This window comes from Sorghum bicolor, chromosome 2 (genome assembly GCF_000003195.3).
Source record: "Sorghum bicolor cultivar BTx623 chromosome 2, Sorghum_bicolor_NCBIv3, whole genome shotgun sequence".
NCBI classification, from domain to species: Eukaryota; Viridiplantae; Streptophyta; class Magnoliopsida; order Poales; family Poaceae; genus Sorghum; species Sorghum bicolor.
In genome coordinates, this window is record NC_012871.2 from 884,438 (window position 1) to 896,857 (window position 12,420).

Genomic DNA, 12,420 nt, shown 5'->3' on the forward strand with positions numbered 1-12,420 from the left:
TAATCATGGACTAACTAGGCTCAAAGATTTGTCTCGTAAATTATATGTAAACTATACAATTAGTTATTCTTTTTATCTATATTTAATGCTTTATGCATATGTTGCAAGATTCGATATGATGGGAAATCTATAAAATTTTAGAAATTTTTTGGGAACTAAACAAGGCATTAGATGCCAAAAGTTTTTGAAGTTGATATTGTAGCACTTTCGTTTGTATTTGATAATTATTGTTTAACCATGGACTAAGTAGGCTTAAAAGTTTTGTCTTACAAATTACAGGCAAAAATTGTGCAATTAGTTTAATGTGCAATTTGCAATTTGATAATCTTTAAACAATAATTATTGCTTATAAGATTGGAGATGAGTTTGCAGTGGCTATGAATAATACTCCAGGGCACAAATTCATCACAGAGTACATGATATAATCTCAATCTATAGATATCTAAATAATGCATATAATTTAAACTTCACACTTACTAAATTACTCTCATAGTCTGACTATAAATGTGGTATCTGCTAGTACATTTATACAGCCGTGGTGAGAGCGTGACACACTGACATCACATTACAATTGATCTACCTACTAATCCAACAAAAAAAATGACATCACATACAATGCAACTACATTCTATAGCTTGGAGCTGATACGCCACAATGCTAGCTTGGCCAAGTCCTTGCGTAAAATTTTACCCGCCGCATTTTTCGGTATTGAATCCACAAGAAAAACATGGTGGATTCTCTTGTAGTGCACAACCTGCATGACAAATTATAACGGTTATTATAGTTGAAGCAACTCAACAAAGCTCTCCTTCTCTCTTAGAAAAGAAACATCTGCAGCTGCAAAATTGATGTGTTGACCCAGCGGCAAACCTGACTGGCAACGAATTCTTTGATATGTGATTCGTTCAAGTGACTTCCTGGGCGTCTCACGACGAATGCTACCGGCAACTCTCCAGCCTCATCATCAGGGTATCTGTATTATGAAGAATAGTTATTGTAATACTCCATTAGTATCTTTTTGTTGAAGGATTGATATTGATTTCTCATGTTTTCTGGGTGTATGTGTGTACTTACGGGACAACTGCAGCTTCAACAATATCTGGGTGTGTCTGAAGCAGGCTTTCGAGTTCTGCAGGAGGCACCTGAATGAAACATATACTATGCCATCAGCATTCAAGGGCGAAGGCAAGCTGACACTGCAAGTCTGTAACAGATCAAGGGCTAATGCTGGGTCATTAGAATGCTGATTAGAATACTAGTAACACTAGCAGATACTACCTGGTAGCCTTTGTACTTAATTAACTCTTTCAGTCGGTCAACAATGTAAACAAACCCGTCTTGGTCAATATAACAGAGATCTCCTGTCCTCAACCATCCTTCACTGTCGAAGATCTCAGATGTAGAATCCTCCTCACCAAGGTAACCTACGCTAGTGCCCAAATGTGACAAAGTGTTACTGAAGTTTCAGTTTAATGTTAGGGCGATGGCGAAAATAATCGAGTAGCAACAGGCATCACTTTGTGCACTAGAAAACAAAATTAGAACACTGATACTGAATCATATAGCTTAAATTAACTGACAGCATCCACATGAAGGGACCGCATAGGAATGCCAACAAATTTCTTTAAACAAGGTGGGGTGGCATCTTTTCTTTGGTGGCTGAACCGCTGAAGGAACAAATATAGACACTCTAAATGCTGAAAGTGTTGTCAACTTATAAAACTCTCTTAGGACATTACTAGTGTGGTCATACCGAAGTTATTTGAATCTGAATATACAGTACCCATGAATGTTTAATTCACTGAAACTATATCTATCAGCAGGACAAGGTCCTCTTAAAAGGAACGTTAAGATTTTATATGAGCAAAGTGGATAGAGCATATTGTTCTACTACTAGACTAATTGCATGCTGCTATGGACCTACCTTTCATTACAAAAGGGCCTCGGACCCAAAGCTCCCCTGACACACCAGGAGGCAGGGCAGCCCTTGTTTCTGGATGAACAATCTTCACTTCAGCGCCCCATGAAAGACGGCCAACGGATCCAACTCGCGCGCTTTCTTCCTCACCAACAGCACGGCAGAAACCGGCTGTAGTCTCCGTGAGACCATACCCCTTTTTGCCAATTGGAAATAACAATTCGTATGATTTACAGATACTAATTGCAAGTGATTTGTAACAACCAGTACCGTAATCTCTGAACAAGAAATCGAAAGACACGAACTTGCAGCAGCGAGCGAAACCAACCTGGCTAACGCTGACGCCGGGGAACATGCGCGAGAAGCGGGCAATGAGGTCAGCCGAGACGGGCGCGCCGCCGCAATTCACCGCCTTGAGCGTGGCGACGCGGGCGGCGGCCGCGCCCGCGTCCGCCTCCTCCTCGGCGGCGCGCACGATGGCCAGCAGCGCCGGCGGCGCCAGCGCGAGGCGCGTGACGCCGAACCTCCCCATCGCAGCTAGCACCGCGGCGGCGTCGAACCTGCCCCTGGCCGTGTGCAGCAACAGCGTGTGCGCCGCCGACGCCGCCCTGAGGCAGAAGGCGAAGCCGTAGATGTGGAAGAGCGGCACGGCGAGCATGAGCGTGCCCCCGGCCACGGGCGCCCGCGTGGCGTTGGAGGCGATGAGGTTGCGGTGGGTGAGCACGACCGCCTTGGCGCGCCCCGTGGTGCCCGAGGAGTACAGCACCGCCGCTGGGTCCGACTGCCGGACCACCACTACCGCGTCCCCGTCCTCGGGCTCATCATGCATCAGGAACGATAGGAACGTCGGGGAGTCGAGCAGCACGGTGCGGAGGCCCGGAGGGAGCTTTCCCCTGGTGCCGGAGACGGCGAACGCGACGGACGGGTTGGAGAGCGCGAGCAGGCGGGAGACCTCGGCGGCGGTGAGGGACGGGTTGGCGGGCGACACGACGGCGCCGACGGACATGAGCGCGTAGTAGAGCACGGGGACGTGGACGCCGGCCGGCGCGAGCACGAACGCGACGTCGCCCGGGGCGAGGCGGAGCCTGGAGCGCAGCGCGGCGGCGAGCGCGCGGAGCCTGGAAAGGAAGGTCCCGAACGGGACGGACTCGCCGGTCCCCGCGTCGACAAGCGCTGGGCGGGACGGGGCCGCGGGCAGCGGGGAGGGGAGGAAGGATAGGGCGAAGGCCGGGAAGGAGAGCGGGAGGTCTGGTGAAGGCAGCGGCGGCTCCGGCGTGCGCAAGCTGTGGAATGTCTTCGTCGACGCGCAGTAGCCGCTGCGCGGGTCGATGACGGTGTCAGACGCAGACGGCGGCGGCATGAGTGCGCGCTTCGGCGGTGCTGCTGGTGCGCGCGACGAGTGCGACGTCGATGTGGGCTGTGGGGCTGTGCATAGAATAGAGGAGTTCTACGGGATGACACCTTGTTTTCTATAGTAGTAGAATAGTACTAGGAGTTTTCTAGTGGCAAGAAGGAAACAAACTTGCATTCTACCATTGAAGCATTGTCCAAAAACTTTTTAGCTTTGACACTATAGTACTGTTATTTATATTTAATAATTATTATTTAATTATAAATTAACTAGATTTAAAAGATTTGTCTTATAAATTACAGATAAATTATATAATTAGTCTTTTTTATCTATATTTAATGCTCCATACATGTATTGTAAATTCGATGTGATGAGAAATCTTGAAAAAAATTTTGATTTTAGGGTGAACTAAGGCCTTATTTAGTTTCTTCTAAAAGCGAAAAACTTTTCAACATTCTCCGTGACATTGAATCTTGCAGCACATGGAGTATTAAATATAAATATAAATATAAATAACTAACTATATAATTTGTCTGTAATTTATGAGACGAATCATTTAAGTCTAATCAGTATATACTAGTTAGGTAATAATTACAAAATATAAACGGATGTGCCACGGTATCCTGAAAAAATTTAGCTAGGGAACTAGACACTTGCCTGAGTTTGTGCAGGCAACTTTGCAGGGCACAGTTGCATTGCAGCAACAGATTCAGGTACACTCAGATCATGTGTCTGCCATGACAAAAGGACCGATTTAGGCGTTGTTTAGTCTCCATTTTTTTAAAGATTATTAGCCACATCAAATTTTAGACACATACATAGAACATTAAATATAGATAAATATCTATATTTTTAGTTTCGTATACAATTTATATTTAGTACTTTATGTATGTGTCTAAACATTCAATGTGATGGGTGATAAAAAATCAGCCCAATCAATGCAGCACGGTGTTTAGTTTTATTATACAAATGATAGATCAAAACCCATTATTTCTTAGGTTGAAAAGGGAACTAAAAACCCTCTCAATGCAGCACGGGAGAAGAAACTTGTTGAGCCTTAATATGTTAACTGCCATGACATTCTGAATCCATCTACCATGGAAATTTCTTCATGCATAAATATTTGGAGATCTAGGGGTGTTTGGTTGCAGATCGCAATAATTGGTAAGTTAATACTTACTCGTAGAGTGCTAGAGGATAAAACCCTTTTGTAGAACTTCAAACAAATGTGGATCAAAAGCCTTTTGCAGAGAAACACAAATACATTTTGCCACCCTAAACTACCGCCAGAATTTAGATTTTCTCATCGAAGTCCAAATCCGATCACATCTCTATTCAACTTTCAAAACCATTTAAATTACACCTTTTTGTCTCGGTTAGAAGTGCTTTTCAAGGTGATTTCGTTACTTTTAAATTTTAAAATAAATCCATGGTAAAGTTTTTAAACCACGAAAAAAATCTCTATAAATTTCTAAAATCCCAAGAGAAGCATAATAGGTAAATCGGAACACAAAAAACTAAACAAGTATTCATAGCTCATGAAAGAAAAACATATCTAGAAGCTTTGAAAAATTATATCTATCTCTAGAAAAATGGGGAAAACATCCAAAATATATATATAATTTCTAAAACATCATAATCAATGTCCGCATGCATTTTGAAAACTTTACACAATAAAAACATATGATGTTTCCAATCATGAATTTATTAAACATTAATTTATGTTGCATTCATGTTGGTTGCATGTTGCATCTCATAATTTTGTTGCGACAAGTTGTTAAAACGCATATAGACATAAATGTTTAGGATTTTTTTTTTCATTTTTGTAGATATTTGTCATTTCCCTAAAGCTAAATCTTACTTCTGGAAGATTACAAATATATTTTGATGAGCTCTAATTGTTTGGGTTTATTGTGTACAAATCAATCCATATGATTTCTCTTGATTTTTTTAGAAGCCTAGATATAGTTTTTGTGGTTTATTAGAAACCTTATCAAGTGTTGCCATATTTTTTAGTTGAAAATTTTTGACGAGTTTTATCTAGTTTTGGATTTTGGAGTTAGATAGAAGAGAAAAACCTTGACTTATGCGATTGTTTATAGGAGACAAAAAGAAAAAAAAAGTCAGACGTTACCACCACAGGTCCACATCCCAGTTTTGCCTTCTGGCCCAAACAACTGGCACATCTACCAAAGCCCAAAGCCCAGTAATAACAACTCCTCTCGGCCTCTCGAAAAAGGCAAGGCCCAACAACACCTCTACCTCGCCCCACAACGCCGGTGTGGTGGACGAGAGAGAGAGAGAGAGAGGCGGAGTCGGCGGCGGCGAATCGGCGATGGCGGGCGGCGACCGGGAGCGGGACGCGGAGGAGGAGACGCGGAACCAGATGATGCAGAACCTCTTCGGGGACCAGTCGGAGGACGAGGAAGACGCGGACGACGACGACGACGTCGTCGAGGTCGTCGACGAGGACGACGGCCACCAGCAACAGCTGCAGTCGCCCCCGCACCACCACCAGGAGCTGGACGACGACGCCGAAGACGACGAGGAGGACGACGCCCGCAGCCACGCGCACGCCCGCCACGGCGGATACCACTCTGTGAGTCTGCCCGTCTCCCTCCTCCCCGTGATTCCGATCCGTCTCGGCGGCTCTGCTGTTCCCCGTCGGACCTGCCTGGGGCTGGGCTAGGCTAGGGCTTAGGTTTTCAGATTGGTCCGGGAGCCTCGCGGCTGGTGATGCAGTGTTTTTTCTGGGGGAGGTGTACAGTCTGTGCGAATTTGTTGGAATTCTACTGAGATTTGGAGTCGCGGTTGACCCATTTTATTAGTTGTGTATGCTGAGAGAGAGACAGAGGTTGATGAATACATGAATTTGTTTGCCTCATTTTCACCCCAAGTCCAGTCGTCTGTACTACGAAATCCAAGCACTAGGAGAAGAAAAAACAAATTCGAGTTTCAGGTTCAAGGTCCATGTGCTTCGTCGCATTTACAAGAGTATAGCACATGTTTTCTCTGTTATGTTTTGCTACACGAGTTTCACTGCTACTCAGTTGGGTTTTGGAAAACTGTAGTTTAGTTGATTTGTACACTCAGCGCACCAACCTGCAAATTACTAAACTGTAAATCTATTCACATTTCTGGGAATTTCGAGTGGTACCAATTGATCTTAACAACACTGGACCTATCTTTGTGAGAATTTGGGCCACTGTGCTCTGCTAGTGTCACTAAGGAGTTCAAGGTTAACACTCATGTAATTTTCCTTCCACCCAAGCTGTTGATCCTTACATACTGCTCCAAGCTTCTAATGCCGTGTACTTACGTAAAGCCTCCTGAGGTAACACTAAACTATTTAATACATATTTATCTAGGAAGAAGTGGATGGGGAGGCAGAGAATGGAGGGGAAGGTGAAGGCGAAAGTGAGGGGCAAGTTGGAATGGAAGAGGAAAGTGAAGGCGAAGCTCATCGTGCCGATCTTGATCAAGGAGAAAGTGATGGGGATAAAGTCCAGAGCTCCCCAGAAAGAGAACTCGATGACCAGAGGATGGAACCTGATGCAGGAGGAATGGATAGTGAAGATGAAGGCTACCAGCAGAGGACAGTATCTAGCAGAAGAAGGGGAGTTGTTGCCTCTGAATCAGAGGGATCTGAAGATAATTACTATGCTGATGGAGCTCAAGAAGACGAGGAACCTCGCCAAACAAGGAAACAAAGGTTAGGCAGGAAAAACATAATGCTACATATCAAACTATACATCAGTATCCATTTTAGTCTTTATAATTTTTAGTACTCAATTCAATTGTTCACAAATGTTTAGTTATTTTGGCAATCACTTTTTCATCATACACACTCTTCGTTTATTTTGACTTTTTTCTAATCCTGTAGTTATCTGTAACAGTTATAATCTTATTATTACGCAGCTCTCCGATGGAGGAAGAAAGAGATCATGAAGTAGTTCGTGATGTGTTTGGTGAGAGTGATGAAGATGAACCAGCTCCATATCGCGCTCGTCATGAAATTGATGAAGAATCTCATGTAAGATTCACTCATGTTTTCCGCCCTTTCTATTTGCCAATTTTAACAGGACATAAATGCAGGTTAGCACGCAGAGAATAAACTCAGCAAATTCACTATTTTGTCTTCCTATGGATCTGAGATATTTTAAGTTTGCATGAGAGCATTTCTTGTTGTGACTTGATATGTCTGAACTCTGAAGTCTTCGTGTCTTGCATGTCTTCTACATGAATATTGATCCGCACTCCAATCAGCTTTGAGAAATATTCATATCCCTTACCTGTTATCTTTTTCTGTAGCCTTTTCTTTTTCGAACTCATCTTGTGCTTAGTAAAATTTCTTTTCTTTTCTTTTGTAGAGATCTCCCATGGATGATGAAGGCCAGTATGAGAAGGACATGCAACCAGATGACGATGTGGCTGATGAAGATATGCGATATGAATCTGATGATAATCGTGAACTGAAAACAAAAGAGAAACCAGTCGGTCCACCGCTAGACTTGGTGGTTCCATTTAAGCAACCACCAGCTCAACCTGATAAAGTGAGTTATTATTGTCATATGATGATACTTCATTTTTGGCCACATACCGTTGCTGTCCTTTTCTGATGAGACAATTTCATGTTGTACACTATTGATGTTTATCATTTGATTGTTCCATTAACAAACCACCAGCTCGACCTGGCAAAGTGAGTTATTGTCATATGATGATACATTAAATGCATCTTTGGCCACATACCATTGCTGTTCTTTTCTGATGAGACTATTCCATGTTGTACACTATTGATGTTTATCATTTGATTGTTGCTCTCAGTTTGAAATTTTCATGTTTTTGGGGCATGTAATTTAATAGATCATTTTCATGAATCTATAGGATACTGTAGACTGCATTCTTTGTGTCCAAGAATTTAATGTTTTTTAATTATCATGTTTATGTTGCTATATCTGCATTAAATTGTTTAGTATTTCTTGGTAATTGGTATCTACGATGTTACCATCTCCCGCTTGTTACATAGATGATGTTCTCTAGTTACATACACCTTGCTACCTGGCTAGTGTAATTGAATTGAAGAAGCATGGAACTTGATCATTTGGCTGAGCACTTCGCTTATACTTGTCCAAAAGAGCATGTGTATGGTTGCTGTTCTCTTTATGTTAAATCTAATAATATAGCAAACATGTTGTATTTAGAACTTTTCATGCTTGGCTAGGAATTTTATCATCCACGATCAAAGGTTTGTGCTTCTGTAGCTACTCACATATTGATTGATCACTAACTGTTTCCTATTTTGTAGATGAATGTGATCAAGGTATCGAACATTATGGGGATCGACCCTAAACCCTTTAATCCAAAAACATATGTGGAAGAAGATGTTTTTGTTACAGATGAATCTGGGACTAAGAAAAGGATACGGCTAGAGGACAATATTGTGCGGTGGAGAACTGTTAGGAATGCAGATGGCACTACATCTGTAAGTGGAATGCTGTTCATGTATCAATTAGTCTTGCAACTCACTAACATACTGATGTACTTGGACTGACTCTTCCCTGTGTCTTGAGTTTTGCTATTATTTTGTTTTTAACTCTATTTTTCCTTTTTTTTTATTTGGGCGGGGTACATAAATCAACTTTACGGCTCACTTTGGCTGCCTGTTAATACTCTTAACATAAGACGCCCATCAAATTATTAGTTTCTATTTGAGAGTTACATTTAACCTTGTGCAGGTTGTATAAGTGGTTACATGCTTATGATAAATAAATTTCTTCGTTGATGCTTTCTGAGATGTCATTTCTTTTTACTCTGGTTACTAAGCTTTGGGCACTTATTTATTGCAGTGTGAAAGCAATGCACGCTTTGTAAAATGGAAGGATGGAAGTATGCAGCTTCTGATTGGCAATGAGGTTCTTGACATATCTGTACATGAGGCACATCATGACCAGTCCCATCTGTTTTTGAGGCATGGGAAGGTAACCTAAGTCTTTATAGTATTTCTAGTACCACATCTTTTTTTTTCAATCACCAATAATTAGTTTTGTTGGCACTATTAATTTTGAATTTTAACGCAGGGAATTCTACAATCACAAGGAAGGCTTTTGCGCAAAATGCGATTTATGCCATCCTCCTTGTCTTCAAAGTCACATCGCTTATTAACTGCCCTGGTTGATTCTCAGAATAAGAAAACCGTTAAGATGCAAAAATGGTTTGAGACTAAGGATCCTGAGAAAGCGAAAATGGAAAGAGAAAGGGTTAGTAAATCACTAGTACTTCATTCACTGGATGTTATATAACACACGATGTGCATGTGCATGTCTTGCTTTTGTCCAATATAGCTGCTTGAACTAACCCCAGTTCAGGTGTGCATTACTTGTACTGTGCTTTGTTTTTCCTGCCCATTTGTTTTTCCTGTTGGTAGTCCTATACATAGTTCCTTGCATATGTGGTATTTTGTTGAGAAGATTGGAACTATCCTGATGTATACACCTATTGATTTTTCAATTACAAAATCAGTTTCTGAAGTTAGTCTTGTATAATTTTATAAATTAATTTAGGTCTCATCATCTTAAGCAGCACGAAGGATCTAAAAGTAATATTAGTTGTCACTATGTTGCTAGTGTTACTATGATTTAGTGTGCATGTTTAAATTAGCACCCCAAAGAGAAAGTTACATCATGCAAAGCGATTGATTAAGACACAAAAAGTTAAGTACCGGAACTGTACAAACCGTAGCAGGCACTTGTGTTGGTAGGCTAACGGGGACCGTACGACTGCTGCGGGTGGCACTGCTGGGAGGGTGACCGGGAGCGGAGTAGAGTGACCGGAGCTGTAGGACTGTAGCAGGGGCACTGTTGGGAGGTGGTCTCAGAAACTAAAGATTTGTATGATATCTTGACCATTGGAATAATAGTACTTTAGTCATGTTTCTTTGTGATCTGTTTTTCCTTTTTTTGTTAAAAAATGATTTCATATGCATCTAGACAGATTTTGTTCTTTCTACTGATACAAAAGTTGTGCAGAATCAGAGCCAAACTATTCGAGCCCATTCGATCCTTCAACGCAAAAGAGAAAAAGTGAACCGCAAGTACACACAACCTGCCCGGCCAAGGCGACAACTTTCTCCAGGGTTCTTAGAAGACGCTCTAGATGAGGTTGGTATTTTGTTGTTGAGCTGCTTGTTTTGACAATTAGATTGTCATATTATTATTAGCTATTGGTGTAAATGTGCCATTCCTGTTAGGTTCATCTACCCCGTCAAGTGTATTATTAACTTCTTTTCTCTTTTGCTTTTTTTTTCAGTAACTAAACCTTTTTTATGAGCTTATGTGTTTCATTCACCACAAAAATCAGTGTAAAATGGTTTAGACTTACTCCAGCTATGTCTTAAATGATAATATATCTTTCATTATGTTGGAAGTTTATTCCAGTATGAGGTTACTTCATGGTATGCTAGTTTACTCAACTCTTGAGTTTATTCCTTCATTTGGAAAAAAAATAAATTTAGCAGCCCTTTTTTTAGATCATTAAGCATTGTGCTGGTTTTTAACTTGTCCCAGTTAATTTGTTATTGGATTTGACATAACCAAACAGGATTGGTCTGACCAGCTCTAACAGACTGCCTAGTTTTGGGACATTAGTTAATGATGTTATGTTGCATCTGTCCAGTAATATCACTATTAGCCAGGATAGTGCCAAGAATTGACTAAAGTTACTCATATTTTGTCAGGATGAGGAGCCAGACTATGGTTCTCGGCGAATGACAGGTCGTAGACGTTTTGAGGATGAATTGGAGGCTGAAGCACTAGCTGAGAGGCGTATCATTAACGCAAAGAAGGTGAGCAGTTGTGCTCATGATTCTCAGTTTTACTTCAGCCAAACTTTTAGTATTTACATTTGTCTATTTGCTCTGCACATTTTCAGTCAAATATGAGCAGAAATGTTCCTCGCAAACCACTGTACCCTCCTGCTCGTCCACCAAGACGTCAAGCTGATGAATACTCAGAGAGTGAGCGGGAGGAGTCAGAGTATGAAACCGACGGCGAGGATATTGAGCATTCACCGCCTCGTGGAAGGGAGGATGAGCTGGATGAGGAGGAAGAATATGAGGAAGATGTTGAAGAAGAAGCGCCTCTGTCAGATGAAGAAATGGAGGTTAGATATCTTGGCCTCAGCCACCGGTGTTTTCTTTTCCATACGTGGTTAGATTCAGTTTTTTCCTTAAGCTAACATGTCAAAGAACGGAATACTTTGCATCAGACAAGAAGGCTCGCGATTGTAGGACTAGAAATTGTTTTATTAGGAAATCAGTTTAGAGGGCATTTCTATAGTTTTTATATAATCAAAATGGAATTTATGATGCAGGCACCGAAACGGAAAAGAGAATCAGTGGGTGGTGGCCACAGGCGCGAGGAGCTGGTGTCCGAGGATGACGACGACGACGATTCTCCACCAAGGAAGCAGCCGGCTGTTCAGCATCGTAGAAAGACTGTCATGTTTGATGACAGCGACGACGACTAAAACTTGTAAAACGTTGTTGGTGTGTGTATGATCTGACTTGCTACAGTTTTATTTCTGAGAAGGGTTATCTGGAAAGAAGAGGTTGCTAACTGTTATTTCTCGGGAATGTTACCATGTCACCACAGTCGTTGCTAAACTACATGAAAGTTTCGCATGCTGTGTGTGAACTTTGTGAAATTCGCGTGCCTGAGAACAAATTGTAGGCGGGCTTGTTCGCGGCTAGCTGCTAACCTGCATTGTTTGCCGTAAAGTTTATTAGCAGGCTTGTGGCTTGCCACAAAGTTACAGATCTTGTGGACAAGTTTTCTTTGGACACAACAAACTTGTATGCAAAACCTGTAAAACGTACAGTACAGTATCTATGTATTGAAGTTGGCTGGCCGCGAAGTTTATTAGTGGGCTTGTGAGCTATAGATCTTGTGGACGTGGGAGTTGACTAGAATAGAGAATAGAGAAACAAACATACAACACGTACAGGTGCAGTATTCACGAAAACAAAGTAAACTGACTGAAACTTAGCCAAAAAAAAAACAAAGAGAACCTTGCAAAACAGTAAACATATTTGAATAGGCACCACAGTTCATAATAACAATCTCTGAAGGTGTAAATGTATGGAGGCCAAGCAAAC

General features: G+C 41.7%; 2 protein-coding genes across 2 annotated transcripts; one reads left to right on the forward strand and one right to left on the reverse strand.

Annotated features, from left to right (window-relative positions):
- On the reverse strand, positions 418-3,374 carry LOC8054528 (4-coumarate--CoA ligase-like 7). Its single transcript, XM_021454745.1, has 6 exons — positions 2,247-3,374; positions 1,925-2,114; positions 1,279-1,424; positions 1,075-1,142; positions 871-973; positions 418-754 (listed from the first exon to the last, which is right to left on the reverse strand). The coding sequence occupies exons 1-6, from the start codon at positions 3,276-3,278 to the stop codon at positions 629-631; spliced, it is 1,665 nt and encodes a 554-aa protein (XP_021310420.1). The 5' UTR covers positions 3,279-3,374; the 3' UTR covers positions 418-628.
- LOC8054529 (protein LEO1 homolog) lies at positions 5,516-12,173 on the forward strand. The gene is made up of 11 exons (XM_002459185.2): positions 5,516-5,868; positions 6,638-6,981; positions 7,188-7,302; positions 7,640-7,822; positions 8,575-8,751; positions 9,116-9,247; positions 9,347-9,526; positions 10,295-10,426; positions 11,002-11,109; positions 11,196-11,426; positions 11,637-12,173. The coding sequence occupies exons 1-11, from the start codon at positions 5,605-5,607 to the stop codon at positions 11,790-11,792; spliced, it is 2,022 nt and encodes a 673-aa protein (XP_002459230.1). The 5' UTR covers positions 5,516-5,604; the 3' UTR covers positions 11,793-12,173.

Bases quoted from the DNA above. Each gene is read 5' to 3' on its own strand.
- LOC8054528 (XM_021454745.1), bottom strand. From the start codon at position 3,278: ATGCCGCCGCCGTCTGCGTCTGACACCGTCATCGACCCGCGCAGCGGC. The intron at 2,115-2,246 runs GTTGGTTTCGCT...ATTGGCAAAAAG, and splicing joins CCGGCGTCAGCGTTAGCCAG to GGGTATGGTCTCACGGAGAC. The intron at 1,143-1,278 runs GTAGTATCTGCT...TGTTTCATTCAG, and splicing joins TTAAGTACAAAGGCTACCAG to GTGCCTCCTGCAGAACTCGA.
- LOC8054529 (XM_002459185.2), top strand. From the start codon at position 5,605: ATGGCGGGCGGCGACCGGGAGCGGGACGCGGAGGAGGAGACGCGGAAC. The intron at 8,752-9,115 runs GTAAGTGGAATG...TATTTATTGCAG, and splicing joins ATGCAGATGGCACTACATCT to TGTGAAAGCAATGCACGCTT. The intron at 9,527-10,294 runs GTTAGTAAATCA...AAAGTTGTGCAG, and splicing joins CGAAAATGGAAAGAGAAAGG to AATCAGAGCCAAACTATTCG.